This window comes from Microcebus murinus, chromosome 5, assembly GCF_040939455.1.
Source record: "Microcebus murinus isolate Inina chromosome 5, M.murinus_Inina_mat1.0, whole genome shotgun sequence".
Classification (NCBI taxonomy): domain Eukaryota; kingdom Metazoa; phylum Chordata; class Mammalia; order Primates; family Cheirogaleidae; genus Microcebus; species Microcebus murinus.
The window spans coordinates 65,847,233-65,863,386 of record NC_134108.1 but is presented as its reverse complement, the minus strand read 5'-3'; the positions used below and the strand labels follow the sequence as shown (position 1 = coordinate 65,863,386).

At 35.9% G+C, this 16,154-nt stretch overlaps 1 protein-coding gene across 2 annotated transcripts in view; it reads left to right on the top strand.

The window, feature by feature from the left end:
* CASP8AP2 (caspase 8 associated protein 2) overlaps positions 1–12,692 on the top strand; it is a 36,987-nt gene extending 24,295 nt beyond the window's left edge. Inside the window, exons 7-11 of one of the 2 annotated variants that reach the window (XM_012750960.2) lie at positions 359–2,568; positions 3,482–6,587; positions 8,169–8,268; positions 8,794–8,846; positions 10,882–12,676. In XM_012750960.2, coding sequence (XP_012606414.2) covers positions 359–2,568; positions 3,482–6,587; positions 8,169–8,268; positions 8,794–8,846; positions 10,882–10,885 — 5,473 coding nt within the window. In that variant the 3' untranslated portion in view covers positions 10,886–12,676. Of the gene's footprint in view, positions 1–358; positions 2,569–3,481; positions 6,588–8,168; positions 8,269–8,793 lie in introns of both variants that reach the window. The other variant, XM_012750959.2, reaches the window with a different exon arrangement.
* The last annotated feature ends 3,462 nt before the right edge of the window (positions 12,693–16,154 follow it).

Genomic DNA, 16,154 nt, shown 5'->3' with positions numbered 1-16,154 from the left:
ATGTCTGTTGTCTAGCAAGGTTCACTTTTTCTTCTGTTTCAGTTGGGCTACGGTAAATGAGGGCAAGAAAATAATGTCACTTGTTCTGAAAGAAATGAATGTGTAGTTAGATTGGATGTTGTGCACCTGTGATGAAGTAATTCTAAAAGACACTGGCAAGTACTAGAGTAGATCTGACAAGTCCTCAAAACTTCCTTTGGATACAGCAAGTGAAAGAGAGTTCTTTGTTTTGAAAACCAGCTCATTTAGTTAGAAGCTGGTAAATTCTTAGTCAAAAATTACACATGTGAATAAAATTTGAAATAATATTGTGTATGAATTAACTTTGTTTCTGTTGTTCATTTCTATTTTTCAATAGATTGTCCGAGTTTCCACATTTTCGAAATAACCATAAAACTCTAAGGATATCAGATACAGTTAAAACAAAAGATCTTAAGTCTAGATCTCCTCATTTGGATGATTGCTCAAAGACTGATCACAGAGTGAAAAGTGATGTTTCTAAAGATGTACATCACAGCACTTCACTGTCAAACCAGGAAAAGGAAGGAAAATCACATTCTGAAAAAAAGAGCACTTCACATTTGTCTACATTTCTTGAGAAACACTGCACCAATGGTGTTTGGTCACGTTCCCATTATCAGGTTGGTGAGGATAGCCCAAATGAGGATAATAGAAGAGGGAGAAAAGATATTAGACATAGCCAGTATAGCAGAGGAACTGACAGAGTACGAAAAGACTTAAGTACTAGTTGTAGTGATGGTGAACCAAGGAACACCGAGGCTTGTCAAAGGCTGCAAGGACGTCCTGAGAAATATAGTAAAGGTGAACCAAAGACTGAAAGCAAAAATTCAAAGTTTAAAAGTAACACAGATTCTGATTATAAAGGTGAACGTTCTTCTTGGGAGAAAGAGACCCCTCGAGAAAGGACACACACTCGAGTAGAATCTCAAAACGATAAAAGCCTAGAAAGACAAAGTGAAAGATCACAAACTATAAATAGAAAAGAACTTAAATCACAAGATAAAGAAGAAAGAAAAATTGATCAAAACCCTAAGTCAATAGTAAAGGACCAGGATTATTGGAGAAGAACTGAACGAGCATCACTTCCTCATTTTAAGAATGACATAACAAAATCTTCTCATAATTCAAATAAATACCATCTCGAAGAGAGAAGAGGAAGGGAAGATTGTAAAAGAGATCGAGGTATAAACAATCATAGTTTTCAAGATGGAAGATGTTCGTCTTCTCTTTCAAGCAGTAGAAGTCACAAACACACTGAGTCCAAGGAAGTTGATGCTATGCACCAATGGGAAAATACATCTTTAAAAGCAGAAAGGCATAGAACTGAAGATAAGAGGAAAAGAGAACGAGAAAGCAAAGAAGAAAATAGGCACGTTAGGAATGAAAAAAGAACACCTGCAGAACTCTTGCAGAAGACTAATAAAGAAACTAAGAAATCCACTACTGATTTAAAAAGACAGAATGAGCCCAAAACTGATAAAAGTGAAGTCTCTAATAATGAAATTTCTGAAGGAACGGATAATGAAGGTCTTGTGATGAAAGCTGACAGCAGACCCAATGAAACAAAAGACAAAGACTTAAAGTTGAGTTTTATGGAAAAATTGAACTTAACTCTTTCTCCTGCAAAAAAGCAGCCTGTTTCTCAGGATAATAAGCATAAAATAACTGATACTTCCAAGTTTAGTGGTGTATGTGATTTAGAGTCTGCAGTGCAAATTGAAACAGTGACATGTGTTCCCTCTGTCAGTGAACATATAGGGGAAACCAAATCAAAGTTACTGGAACCAAAGATTGATCTACCAGTGGTATCTGAACCCAATGCCAGTATCCCAGAAAGCAAAATGAAAGAAGAAAATAGTTTGTTAGTTAAATCTGTTGAGAATAGTATGCATTGTGAAGGACCCATTTGTGGTACAGAGACTTCCTTCTCAACACCTGTGGAAATAGAACAAACAGAATCCTTGTTTTCATCATCAACAGAAACAAAACAAATCATTAATAGTGTGCGGGCAGCAGCTCCTATGGTAATGGATATATTACAAACAGATGTTTCTCAAAACTTTGGGTTGGAATTGGATACTGAAAAACGTGATGTAAATTCTTGTGGTATTTCTGACGGTATGGAAATGAAGGTAACCCTTTCAACAAAAGTTTCTGAAACCAGTGAAAGTGTCTTGCAGCCTTCAATTGAAGAGGCTGACATTTTGCCAATAATCCTTTCAGAAGACGAAAATCCAAAATTTGAGCCTTCTCTTACAGATACACCATTGGTTGAGAGTAAGTCTTGTCATTTGGAATCTTGCTTACCTAAAGAGACTCTAGAATCTTCACTTCAACAGACTGAGTTAATGGACCACAGAATGGAAATTGCTGAAACAAACTCAGTATATCATGATGATGATAACTCAGTTTTGAGCATTGACTTTAATCATCTGAGACCTATTCCGGAAGCTATCAGTCCTTTGAATAGTCCAGTGAGACCTGTAACAAAAGTTCTTAGAATGGAAAGCCCATCTCAAGTTCCATTATATAATAACAGTCATAAAGGTAATAGTTTATATTATCTTTTATAACTTTTCTTTTTGTGAGAATGTAAGATACATAAGCTAAACTGGTGCTTTTTCTTTTTTGATAACAAAAAATATTCAGACCCTGTTAACTAGAAATATACATTGAACATGTAGTCTAAATTTAGGTAATTCTTCGTTATTTATATAAAAAAGGGAGTGGTGGGACATATTGTTTCAAAAAATCATTACTTTCAGATGTGTTTGTGTTGTTTAAAAGCCATCCTCAAATGGCATGCAGTAGATGATGATGCTGCTAAAGTGAAGATGCATTGAACAGTTGATTGATCATTACTCAAATGACCAAACTCTGCCCTTACCAGACACTTTCTGAGCACTTTTTAAGACCAGTAAAAACCAATGACTCAAGTATTAGGTATTAACATTCTGCTTTAAGGCCGGGTACAGTGGCTCACGCCTGTAATCCTAGCACTCTGGGAGGTCGAGGTGGGCGGATTGCTCAAGGTCAGGAGTTCAAAACCAGCCTGATCAAGAGCGAGACCCCATCTCTACTATAAATAGAAAGAAATTAATTGGACAACTAATATATATAGAAAAAATGAGCCAGGCACGGTGATGCATGCCTGTAGTCCCAGCTACTCAGGAGGTTGAGGCAGTAGGATTGCTTGAGCCCAGGAGTTTGAGGTTGATGTGAGCTAGGCTGACGCCACGGCAGTCACTCTAGCCTGGGCAACAAAGTGAGAGTCTGTCTCAAAAAAAAAAAAACAACAAAAACATTTTGCTTTAAGAAAAAAAACTATCTAAAGAAATAATTGCCTCAGTATTTAATTTTTTGTTATACTTATGGAAATGTCAAATAACTTGGTTGTCATGTGACTTTAATATACTTTTGTCTTCTATAGAGGTGTTTGATATACTTTTCTCTTCCACAGATGTGTTTTCACCAAATTCAGCTCATTCTACCTCCAAGAATCAGTCTGATCTCAATAAGGAAAATCAAAAGCCAATTTGCAAATCTGACAAATGTACAGAAGCAGACACCTGTAAGAATTTATCTTTAGATGAATTAGAAGAAGGAGAAATTATAAGTGATAATGAACAATCTAAACCACAAAAAAGTTTTGTAAAAAATACCAAGCCTAGAGCTTCTGTTGAAGTGCAGAACTCAAAAATTATCCCAGAAAGTAGGAAAAGTACTCTGCATTTGGATAAAGACAATACGAAAACAAACTGGAATAAAAGACCTAGCAAATCTAGCAGATCTTCAAAAATAGAGAAGAAAGATAAAACAATGAGCATCTCCAGCTTGGAAAAAATAGTTCAAATTATTGCTGCACCCTCTTCTGTAAGAGAGATTATGCACATGTTACGAATGATAAGAAAACATGTAAGGAAAAATTATATGAAATTCAAGGTAAAGTTTTCAATAATACAATTTCATAGAATTATTGAGTCAGCAATTTTGAGTTTTACATCACTAATTAAACACCTCAACTTATCCAAAATCTCTAAGTCAGTGACTATTTTACAGAAGAATCTGTGTGATGTTATAGAATCTAAACTTAAGCAAGTTAAAAAGAATGGCATAGTTGATCGTTTATTTGAACAGCAACTACCAGATATGAAAAAAAAATTGTGGAAGTTTGTAGATGAACAACTTGATTATTTGTTTGCAAAGCTTAAGAAAATCTTAGTAAAGTTTTGTGATTATATAAACTTTGGAAGTGATAGTGATGAAGGAAAACTTGAAAAAAAAAGTAAGGAGAAACGACAATATTCAAATTGTCAGAAACGGAATGGGGACAATTGCAACAAAGAAATGCCAAAAGAAAAATCGCCAAAATCAGAAGACTCTATTCATTATAAGTCTTCACTGGAGTATAAAAAATCTGAGGAAAAACATCAAGACCAAAGTAACTCCAATATTAACAAAGTAAAACATGACATTAAAAAAACTTTTAATACCTGCTTTGATATTATAAAGAACTCTCAGTCCGAAGAGCACACCTTGGAACTAAACTGCCCAAGCACCCCAAAGCCAGGGAAAAATGAAGGAAGCAGCATAGAGGATGCACAGACATCCCAGCATGCAGCTTTGAAGCCAGAACGTAGTTTTGAAATTCTCACTGAACAGCAAGCATCTAGCCTTACTTTTAATTTAGTGAGTGATGCACAGATGGGTGAAATATTTAAAAGTTTGTTGCAAGGTTCTGATCTTTTAGACAGTAGTGTTAATTGTACTGATAAAAGTGAGTGGGAGTTAAAGACACCAGAAAAACAGCTGCTAGAGAGTCTTAAGTGTGAGTCTATACCGGCTTGTGCAGCAGAAGAGCTAGTTTCAGGGGTGGCTTCTCCGTGTCCTAAAATGATAAATGATGATAATTGGTCATTATTATCTGAAAAAGGTCCATCTTTGTCTTCAGGGCTTTCATTGCCAGTTCATCCTGATGTGTTAGATGAAAGTTGCATGTTTGAAGTGTCTACTAACATAGCTTTAAGTAAAGATAATGTGTGTAGTTCAGAAAAGAGCAAGCCCTGCATTTCTTCCATACTTCTTGAAGATCTGGCAGTCTCTTTAACAGTACCATCACCTCTGAAGTCAGATGGTCACCTCAGTTTCTTAAAGCCTGAAGTTTTGTCTAGTTCAACTCCCGAAGAAGTTATTAGTGCCCATTTTAGTGAAGATGCCTTACTTGAGGAAGAGGATGCATCTGAGCAAGATATTCATTTAGCTCTGGAGTCCGATAATTCAAGTAGTAAATCAAGTTGTTCTTCATCATGGACCAGCAGGTCTGTTGCTCCAGGCTTTCAGTACCACCCTAATCTACCCATGCATGCTGTTATAATGGAAAAGTCCAATGATCATTTCATTGTGAAAATACGGCGTGCAGCACCGTCTACCTCTCCTAGTCTTAAACAGAGCATGTCTGATGAGTCATTGGCATCTTTGCCCAGAGTTGGAAAGGAAGTTGATGAAGCAGCAGAAAAAGAATATATTTCATGTCAGAACACAGTTTTTAACTCTGTGGAGGAATTGCAAAATTCCAACAAAAATGTTGATAGCAGTAAATCAACTCATGAAGAACAGAACTCCATGATACAAACACAGGTTCCTGATATATATGAATTTCTTAAAGATGCGTCAGGTAAGGTGGGTCATAGTGATGAAGTGGCTAATGAATGTTTCAAGTTACATCAAGTATGGGAACCAAAAGTGCCTGAAAGCATTGAAGAATTGCCTTCAATGGAAGAAATTCCACATTCTGTTGAGGATCATCTTCCAAACACATACATAGATCTAACAAAAGATCCTGTTGCGGAGACCAAAAACTTGGGGAAATTCATAGAAGTAACAGTTTTAAATATTGATCAGTTGGGATGTTCTGGAGGCAATTTAGATCAAAATGCTCAAATATTAGATAGTTCTTTGCAGCCTGATACTGTAGATGCTTTTATTGATTTGACACAAGATGCTTCAAGTGAGAGTAAAAGTGAAAGTAACCGTCCTGCATTAGCTGTTGAAGGATTAGGGTGTCAAGTGGTATGCGTAGTTGAAGATAACTGCGTGGAAGAAAAAGTGCCAATGGCAAACAGGCCTTTGGAATGCATTGTTGAGGAAACCTTTATCGATTTGACCACAGAATCACCTGGTTCATGTGAAGTGAAAAAGGATGATTTAAAATCTGAGCCAGCATCCAATTGTGATAGTTCAGAGCTGCTTGGGACTTTGGATAATGCTCACAAAAAGAGAAAAACCCTTAATGATCCAAATCATGCTTCTCAGAAAAAACAAAGGAAGGAAACAGACTTAACTAGTAGGGAAAAGACCAAGAAACTTACCGAAGATTCTGGTGAGAATGGTGAAGCTCACCAAAAGAAAGCCAATAAGAAAAGGGGCCCTACAGTGAATAAAGATCCTTCATCATCAAAGGCAAGCCCAGAGATTAAGGATTCCTCAGCAGCACTCACCACTTCTACAAGTCTTTCTGCAAAGAATGTTATTAAAAAGAAGGGAGAAATTATAGTTTCATGGACAAGGTAAGAATCTTATGAGGCATTTAAATCACCAGGAAATTTTGAGAGGTGAGAGAAATCAAATGTCGTGTCCTCATAGTTTTACCCCATCTAAAAAAAGGAAAGTGATGACTTCAAAAGTGGCTAAAAGTAGTTGAAGATATATCCCAGGGTAGAGTCCAGCTATACTGTGGGACAGTCTAGAGCTGTGGTCCCCAACCCCTCAGCTGTGTTTTGTGGCCTGTTAGACACCAGGATGCAGAGGTCCTTCCCCATCCCTCTACATGTGCCCCATCCATGGAAAAATTGTCTTCCATAAAACTTAGGAATGGGGGTGGGGTGAGAGTGCATAGCAGGAAGTGAGTGAAGAAGCTTCATCTGTACTTATAGCCAGTCCCTATCGCTTACATCACCACCTGAGCTCTGCCCACCCTCTGTTCGTGGAAAAATTGCCATGAAACCGGTCCCTGTGCCAAAAGGATTGGGGACTGTTGGTCTAGAGCACTAGCTCATAACCAGGCATATGCAGTAGCACCATGGATAGAGCTTTTCATTGAGTTTTAACTTCACTTTTTCAATTAAAGAGAATTCTGTCATTTGGAAGGAACTGGTATAAACACATTTTAGAAAGAAGGAATGACAGATGTTGAAACAGGGCAAAAAGTAGGAGTGTTTGTAACTTGATTTTTTCTTCTAAATTAAAAGTTTACAAACAGTTTTATAAACAGGTTATACTTGTGAGTTTTATATAAACTTTTTTTTTTTTTTTGATTATTGACATGACTTTTTTTTTTTCTTCTGAGACAGTGTCACTCTGTTGCCCGGGCTAGAGTGCCATGGTGTCAGCCTAGCTCACAGCAACCTCAAACTCCTGGGCTCAAGCAATCCTGCCTCAGCCTCCCAAGTAGCTGGGACTACAGGCACCATGCCTGGCTAATTTTTTCTATATATATTAGTTGGCCAATTAATTTTAGTAGAGACAGGATCTCGCTCTTGCTCAGGCTGGTTTCAAACTCCTAACCTTGAACGATCCTCCTCGACCTCCCAGAATGCTAGGATTATAGGCGTGAGCCACTGTGCCCAGCCTGAATGCAATTTTAAGGCCCCACTCAGACATAAAGGTAACCACAGTTAATGAGCCATTGGACTAGAGATGGACCATCTCTATACTTGACTAGAATGCCTAATGAGGAAGCTGAATTTTGTTAAAAGTCATCAGTTTTGCTTACTACATTAATCCTTAAATCCCCATTTCAGGTAACTTGCATATGGCAGAATAAAATCTCAGATTTGTAATAATACACATTCATTCAGACGTGTAGAAAAAGCAGAGATAAAAACAAAACTTTAATTTTGTCATTAGGTAAATTAGTACATTTGTTGTAGAAAATTTGGGAAATATGAACTCAAAGAATAAAATCATCTATAATTGTATTTCTCAGAGGTAACTGTTATCCATATTTTGGTTATATTGTCCATGTGTCCATGTTTTTCCTTTTTCCTATGGATTTTAATTTCCTCTATTGGTACACATTAAGGCAGTAGAATTTTTATTACCTTTCTACTCTAATATACAAAAACTAAATACAATTTTTCCCTCCTCAGAAATGATGATCGGGAAATTTTATTGGAATGTCAGAAAAGAGGGCCATCTTTCAAAACATTTACATATTTAGCTGCCAAGTTGAATAAAAATCCAAATCAGGTAACTACTCAATTTTTACATCTCTCGGTTCACAGATGTTGCTATTCTAAATATTTTTTTTTTAATACATGGGTTTTTGCTATGTTGGCCAGGCTAGATTCAAATTCCTGGGCTCAAGTGATTCTCCTGCCTTCAAGTAGCTGCACATATTTATTAGCCAACTTCTTTAAAAGTATTGCTCATTGTAGGACTATTAAAAACTTGGTGATCTGGAAGAAGTGTGCCTGGAAGTATCCTAATTTTTTTCCCTGTGTCTTACGATTTACTTATTTCATCTCAAGCAATTTTGTAATGATGTTTGGTTGTTTAAGAAAGTTTAATATTGAGAAGTTAAACCAGTGTTCACCTTTAGTATCAAGATATTTTATTTTTCTAAACATTACTTTATTATTGAGGGTAACTTTGTCTTTAGATGTTTTGTGAAAGTATTCTTCAAAGATGAATAAAGATTATAATATTTATAATATATTATAAATAATATTTATTTATAATATTTATAATTAACACTCATTTTTAATTTTTTAGGTCTCAGAAAGATTCCAGCAGCTAATGAAGCTCTTTGAAAAGTCAAAATGCAGGTAGTTAATGGTTACACTACAGAAGACTAGTAAAGTAAATGTTTGACACTGTAATTGTGCAGTTAATGACCTATTAGTCATTGAAGATGTGAGTAGTGGGTGAGAAACATCCAGTTAAGCTCCTGCTTCAGTCACAGTTTGGAGGATGGTTGCTCACACAGGCATCTAAGGTCACCTCATCCACAGGGACATGCTCAGAGTGAAGCCTGCTGCAGTTCAGATCAGCATGGCATGTCTGTTCAACCTTCTGATGAGTCTAAGGTGGGGGGAAATCCATTTGATGATTAATAATACATTTTTTATAGATGAAGAAAAATAAAAATTCTTAAATAGTAGTATGTGGTTTATAACCAATGAAGTCTGTGTAGTCATTGTAATTTAATGTGTCTCAAATTTTTAATTAGGAATACTAAATACTTTAAAATGTAAAACATTCATAAGCATGAAGTCCATTGTCATCCATGGACAGTCCATGTCCATGTAGATGACATGATTTACCATATTAAATTATTAGTAACGTTCACAGACATGTTTCCTCAGTTTCTTATACTTCCTGTAAAAGCCATTCTTGTACAGGTTCATTAAGGCAATAATATTTAAATTTGCAAGAGGTTGGATACAGTGGCACGCTTCTATATTCTCAGTTACTCAGTAGGCTGAGGCAGGAGGATCATGTGAGCCCAGGAGTTTGAGGCTGTAGTGCACCCCGATAGTGCCTATGAATAGCTACTACAATCCAGCCTGGGCAACGTAGACCCAGTCTTTAAAAAATAAATAAATTGCCGGCAGGTTTTTTTGCTGTAAGACCTCAGCCAATTGCTTAAATATTTTGTATTTTTATGTTAGGAAAATTATAAAGATGTTTAATGTGTCACTGTGTTTTTCAGTTGATTTGTAGTCATAATTATTTGATTGCAAAACACATAATTTTAAATTAAATGAACTTTGAATTAAATCTAATAGAAAGCACATGTATGCATAGATCACAGTGTGAAGGGTTTTGAAAGATTTTAAGTTATAAATCTGTTTCTAGCCCCAATGTGAATTACAGTCTTTTTGGCTGGGTGCAGTGGTTCACGCCTATAATCCCAGCACTTTGGAAGGCTGAGGTGGGAGGATCAGCTTGAGGCCATGATTTCAAGACCAGCCTGGGAAATATAGCAAGACCCTGCCTGTACTAAAAAAATATTAGCCAGACTTGGTGGTATGTGCCCAGCTACTCAGGAGGCTGAAGCAGGAGGATAGCTAGCTTGAAGCCCAGGAGTTCAAGGTAACAGTAAGCTATGATTGCACCACTGCTCTCCATCTTGGGCAGCAGAGTGAGACCTTGGCTCTTAAAAAAAAAAGATAATCTGTTAATGTGTCTTCTCAAGGCAACTGATTCGTTAGTAAGATCTTCAAACTATGTTTTGTAGTTTACTGTGAAATTAGACTTCTATTTCTATAATTCAGAATGTAAGATGGAATAATGAGGAATTTTGGAGAAGCAGCTTATCCTAAAGAACTTTAAAAAAAAAAATAGCTTAGGGCAAAAGTGGCTTGGTTATTTTTCAGATTTGCTGTGCTTTAAGATTTTCACTGCCTTAAAGAAATTAAGTTTCTATACGATTTCCATTCTCTTGTGAAAAGAATGTAAATTCATGGAAAAAATAACTTGTATCTGGAAGTGATGCTTATTAGTTCAAAATTTCCGAATTCCATTACAAATCTAAAATCTTATTTTTTACTTTTACAAATCTAAAATCTTTTAATGAAATTGATAATTTGAGATTTTATTTGCTTGCATGATAGCACATGTAGTGAGTTAGTTCATTCCTAGCTTGTTTCTTAACTGATTTTTTTCCCTCACAAGTACTATAGTCTCATTAAATCTTTGTCAAAATCAAAGTATAATGTTAGTTACCAAGCTGATTCTGTAAAAGCTGGTCTTTAACACCAGTGTTGCCTAAGTGGAGCTCACTTAAAAGGTAACACCTTATGAAATGGTCATATCAGAAAAATACAATCATAACTTTAGCATTTTCTTACATTACAGATAAATTGCTGAATTCCTTGGAGTCTTAATTGATATTACACAGAAGCTTCAAATACCTCATGTTTTAAATGGGGAACTAGAGGGAGGTTTTATCAAATTTTGATTACTAGATGATAATATACTTTTGTTATTACTTTATTCTCTAATCTCAAGTCAGCATGTTCAGCTTGTTCCAGTCATCAGTTGATTTGCTTACCTATTATTGGTCAAAATATTTATTTTTAAACATGTTAGAACTTATTATCAAAATGAAAGCAACAATGATGTTGTCTTGAAATCTTAGTTTTGATATTTTAAAGAAATGACTTTCTTTTCTAGGTTTTTAAAAATAGTTTTGTAACATTTTAAACTTTAACAACTGTTGAGTTCAAGTTTTCATCCATTTTTATTTGTTTTTATAATTGTCCCTTATTTTGTTATATTGTAAAATAATATAAATAGTGTATTTGTAAATATGTATAATTATAATGATGTAAAATAAAGTGTATGTGTGTTTGTGTATATGCATACACATAAATGGCTTTGCCTAGCCAAGGATTTTTTTATCTGTATGAAACTTTGTATAAAGTTTGTTTTCTATAACATTAATGTATAATAAAACTATGTAAAGTTCTGTTATATTTTGATTAGAATGTTTCTTTTAGTGTGTTTAGATAACAGTCAAAACCAAAAAAGGTAAAACTCCCAGGGGACAAAAGGAGCAATTTTGAAGTCATTCATGGTGAGGGCATGGCTGGCTAAATGGCTGTGAGTAGATTCATTAGAGAAAATGGGTTACCACTGCCTTTCTCCCAGTAGGTACTGGTACACTACCTCTGCTGCAGGTGTCTTCATATGTAAAATTAGAGTAGCACAAGAGCCTTCTGGGGGAAAATTTGGAGAAAACAGGTGTAAGGATTGATTAGCTTGGGCCTTCTTCACTCCATTCCCCCAGATTCATAGGACTTGTGAGTTACAATCTAGGCACTAGACTCTAGGAAGTGCCTTTTCCAGTTGCCATTTCTCCCAGGGTGTCCAAAGGAGGAAGTCCTAACCTAAAGGATTGCAAAATGAAATAATTAACTGTGGTTTTGTATGCTAGTGCTTTTCACTGTAAGGCTTGTCCTCTCCCCTTTCTTTGACTCCCCAGTACAAACTAGATGGCTGGCCCTCAGTCCTTCGCCAGTGCATAGTGGTAACTCAGCAGATCCCATACCACCAGATATAAATGAATTCACAGGCAAAGTAATTTGATGACTAAGAGATGCCACTGTTTCACAAGAAAACAAACTGGATTACATAAGACTTTCAGAATCTAAAATGAAGCTAATAAACATTAAAAGAAAAATATAAGGATTTTAGCAATATGAAACAGGGATAAGAAATAATGAAACATTTAAAATAAAAATAATAAATGGTGTAAAAATAGAATAGATACAGCTGAAGAATGAATTAGTAAGTTGGGAAATCTGATTGAGAAACTCACAGAAGGAAGCCAAAAAATAAACAGGAAATGTGAAAGCAGATTTAAGCAAGGAGGACAGAAGTAGATGTGCCACCATTCACATAATAAAATAGGCCCAGAAGGAGAAAAAGTTTCACTAGAGGTTAATAGGGCCACAGAGTGCCAAATAAGAGAGAATACCCACATCCAGACACATAGTGAAATTTAAGAATCTCGGATGAGAAAATTCTGAAAACTTAGAGTATATAAAGAAACAAGAATCAGATTGACTTCACTCAGTCTTTTCAAGTTCAATACTGGGTATTAGAAAACAATGTAGTATTTTTAAATTACTGGACTTAAAGTTTTGTGTTTTTTTTTAAGACAGAGTCTCTCTTTGTTGCCCAGGCTAGAGTGAATGCTGTGGCGTCAGCCTAGCTCACAGCAACCTCAAACTCCTGAGCTCAAGCAATCCTGCTGCCTCAGCCTCCCGAGTAGCTGGGACTACAGGCATGTGCCACCATACCCTACTAATTTTTTCTCTATATATTAGTTGGCCAATTAATTTCTTTCTATTTATAGTAGAGATGGGGTCTCAGTCTTGCTCAGGCTGGTTTCGAACTCCTGACCTCGAGCAATCTTCCCACCTCAGCCTCCCAGTGCTAGGTTTACAGGGGTGAGCCACCAAGCCCAGCCCTGGACTTAAAGTTTTAATCTGTTTAAATTGTCATTAGTGAGGGCTTACTAAGATTTACCAAAGATCCACATTACCAATTTTTAGAAAAAACACTCAACAAAAAGCAAGTCCAGAAGATACTGCAAAAGCTAGGGGGATAACAGTGGTCAGATACTTTGGTAAAATGTGTATGGGGAAGAAAGATTTAAAAAGAAAAGGAAGTATATGCATAATAAGCCAGAATTAATAATTTTAGGCAATGTCAACACAATGGAGAGTAAAGGAGATCAAGAAAATATACAAATGTTAAAGTTATTGCCTTGTTAGGATGAGGGTATAGATACAAAAATGTCAAACTTAAAATTGAGGTATGATACTCATATAGAAAAGAGCATGTAAGAAATAGTGAACACTTGTATCATACCAACTGGGTCAAGAATTAGAACATTACCAGCCCTCCAGAGGATCCTCACTCCTGCCTCCATTCTTAGTTATGCTCCTTCTATCTCCCTAGTGGTAAATGCTGCTGCTGACTTATAGATTAGTTTTGCCTGTGTTATAACATTCAAATGGAATCATAACTGTATCCATTCTTTTTTTTTTTTTTTTTGGGACAGAGTCTCACTTTGTTGTCCAGGCTAGAGTGAGTGCCGTGGCGTCAGCCTAGCTCACAGCAACCTCAAACTCCTGGGCTCGAGTGATCCTTCTGCCTCAGCCTCCCGAGTAGCTGGGACTACAGGCATGCGCCACTATGTCCGGCTAATTTTTTTTTTTTTTATATATATATCAGTTGGCCAATTAATTTCTTTCTGTTTATAGTAGAGACGGGGTCTCACTCTTGCTCAGGCTGGTTTTGAACTCCTGACCTTGAGCAATCCGCCCGCCTCGGCCTCCCAAGAGCTAGGATTACAGGCGTGAGCCACAGCGCCCGGCCTGTATCCATTCTTATTTGGCAGTATGTAAGGTTCATGCTTGTGTTGAGTATAGTAAATTCTTTCTCATTGCTGTGTATATTTCAATTGAATGAATATACCACAATTAATTTAACCATTCTTAGATGTACAGTTCATTGGCATTAAGTGCATTTATATTGTGATCATTACCACCACCCATCACCAGATCTTTTTCATCTTCTCAAACTGAAACTCTACCCATTAAACAGTAACTCCTCATTTCCTGCTTGCTCCAGCTCCTAGTAATCTAGTGGTTATTTTTACTTTCTGTCTCTATCAATTTGACTACTCTAGGTATCTTATAAAAGTGGGATCCCATAATATTTGTCCTTTTGTATCTGGCTTGTTTCACTTCGCATAATATCTTCAAGGTTCATCCATGTCGTAGCATGTGTCAGAATTTCCTTCCTTTTAAAGGCCAAATGAAATTCCATTGTATTTTGTAAGGCTAAATAGGATTACATTGTGTATACAGTATATACCACATTTTCTTTATCCATTCATTTGTTAATGGAGACTTAGGTTGATTCCATATCTTGGCTATTGTGAATAGTGCTGCAATGAACATAGGAATACAGCTATCTCTTCAACATAGTGATTTCAAATTACTTGATATATATACTCAGAAATAGACTTGCTGGATAATATGGTAGTTCTATTTTTAGTTTTTTGAGGATACTCCATACAGTTTTCCATAATGGCTGTACTAATTTACATTCTCACCACAGTGTTCCCTTTTCTCTCTGTCCCCTCCAACACTTGTTATGTTTTGCCTTTTACATAATAGTTGTTCTGACAGGTGTAAGGTGATATATCTCATTTTGGTCTTAATTTGCATTTCCCTAATGATTAGTGATGAGCATTTTAAAAATATATTTGTTGACCATTTGTATGTTGTCTTTTTTTTTTTCTTTTTTTTTTTTTTTTTCACCACGACATGATTCAGGATGTATGTTGTCTTTTGAGAAGTTTTTTCAGGTCTTGTACCCATTTTTAAATTAGGTTATTTGTTTTCTGCTATTGAGTTGAGTTCATTATATATTTTAGATATTAACTCCTTATCAGATTTTGCATATATTTTCTCTGAATGTGTAGGTTATTTCTTTACTCTTTTTATTGTTTCTTTTGCTGTGTAGAAGCTTTTTAGTTTGATGCAATCACATTTGTCTATTTTTGCTTTTGTTGCCTGTGCTTTGGGGGTCAAATCCGAACAATTCAATGCCCAATGTCAGGTAAGCTTTCCCTTATGTTTTCTTCTAGCAGTTTTGCAGTTTCAGATCTTCCACCTAAGTCTTTAATCCATTTTGAATTGATTTTTGTATGTGATGTGAAATAGAGTCTAATTGCATTCTTCTGCATGTGGATATACAGTTTTCCCAATACCATTTATTGAAGAGACTGTCCTTTATTCATTGTGTGTTCTTGTTACATTTGTCGAAAATCAACTGACCATATATGCATGGGTTGACTTCTGGGTTGTCTATTATCTTCCATTGGTTAATGTATCTACTTTTATGTTGTTGTTTTTTTTTTTAATTTTAAAGAGATTTATTCTGAGCCAAATATGAGGACCATGACCGGGAGCCACTCCCAAGAAGCCTTGAGCAAGTGGATCCCAATGTGTCTACTTTTATGCCATTACTATGCTATTTGATTATTACTATAGCTTTGTAGTAGATTTTGAAGTCAGGTAGTGGGGTATTCCAGCTTTGTTTTTCTTTGCTCAAGATTGCCTTGGCTGTTTGGGGTCTTCGTGGTTCCACATGAGTTTTAGTTTGTTTTTTCTAATTTATTTATTTATTTTTTGCTGCCACTTGAACTCAATGTTTTTTCTATTTTTGTGAAAAATTACATTGGAATTTGGGTAGGCATTGCATTGCAGATTGCTTTGGGTAGTATATACATTTTAACAATATTAATTTTTCTAATCATGAATGTGGAATCTTTTCATTTATTTGTATCTTCTTTAATTTCTTTATACTTGGTCTTAGCCAAAAGGATAAGAAGTGATTTCTTCAATTTCTTTCATCAGTATTTTATAGTTTTCAGTGTACCTGTCATTCATCTCCTTGGTTATATTTATTCCTAAGTAGGCTGGGTGCTGTGGCTCACGCCTGTAATCCTAGCACTCTGGGAGGCCGAGGTGGGTGGATCATTTGAGCTCAGAGGTTTGAGACCAGCCTGAGCAAAGAGTGAGACCCTGTCTCTACTAAAAATAGAA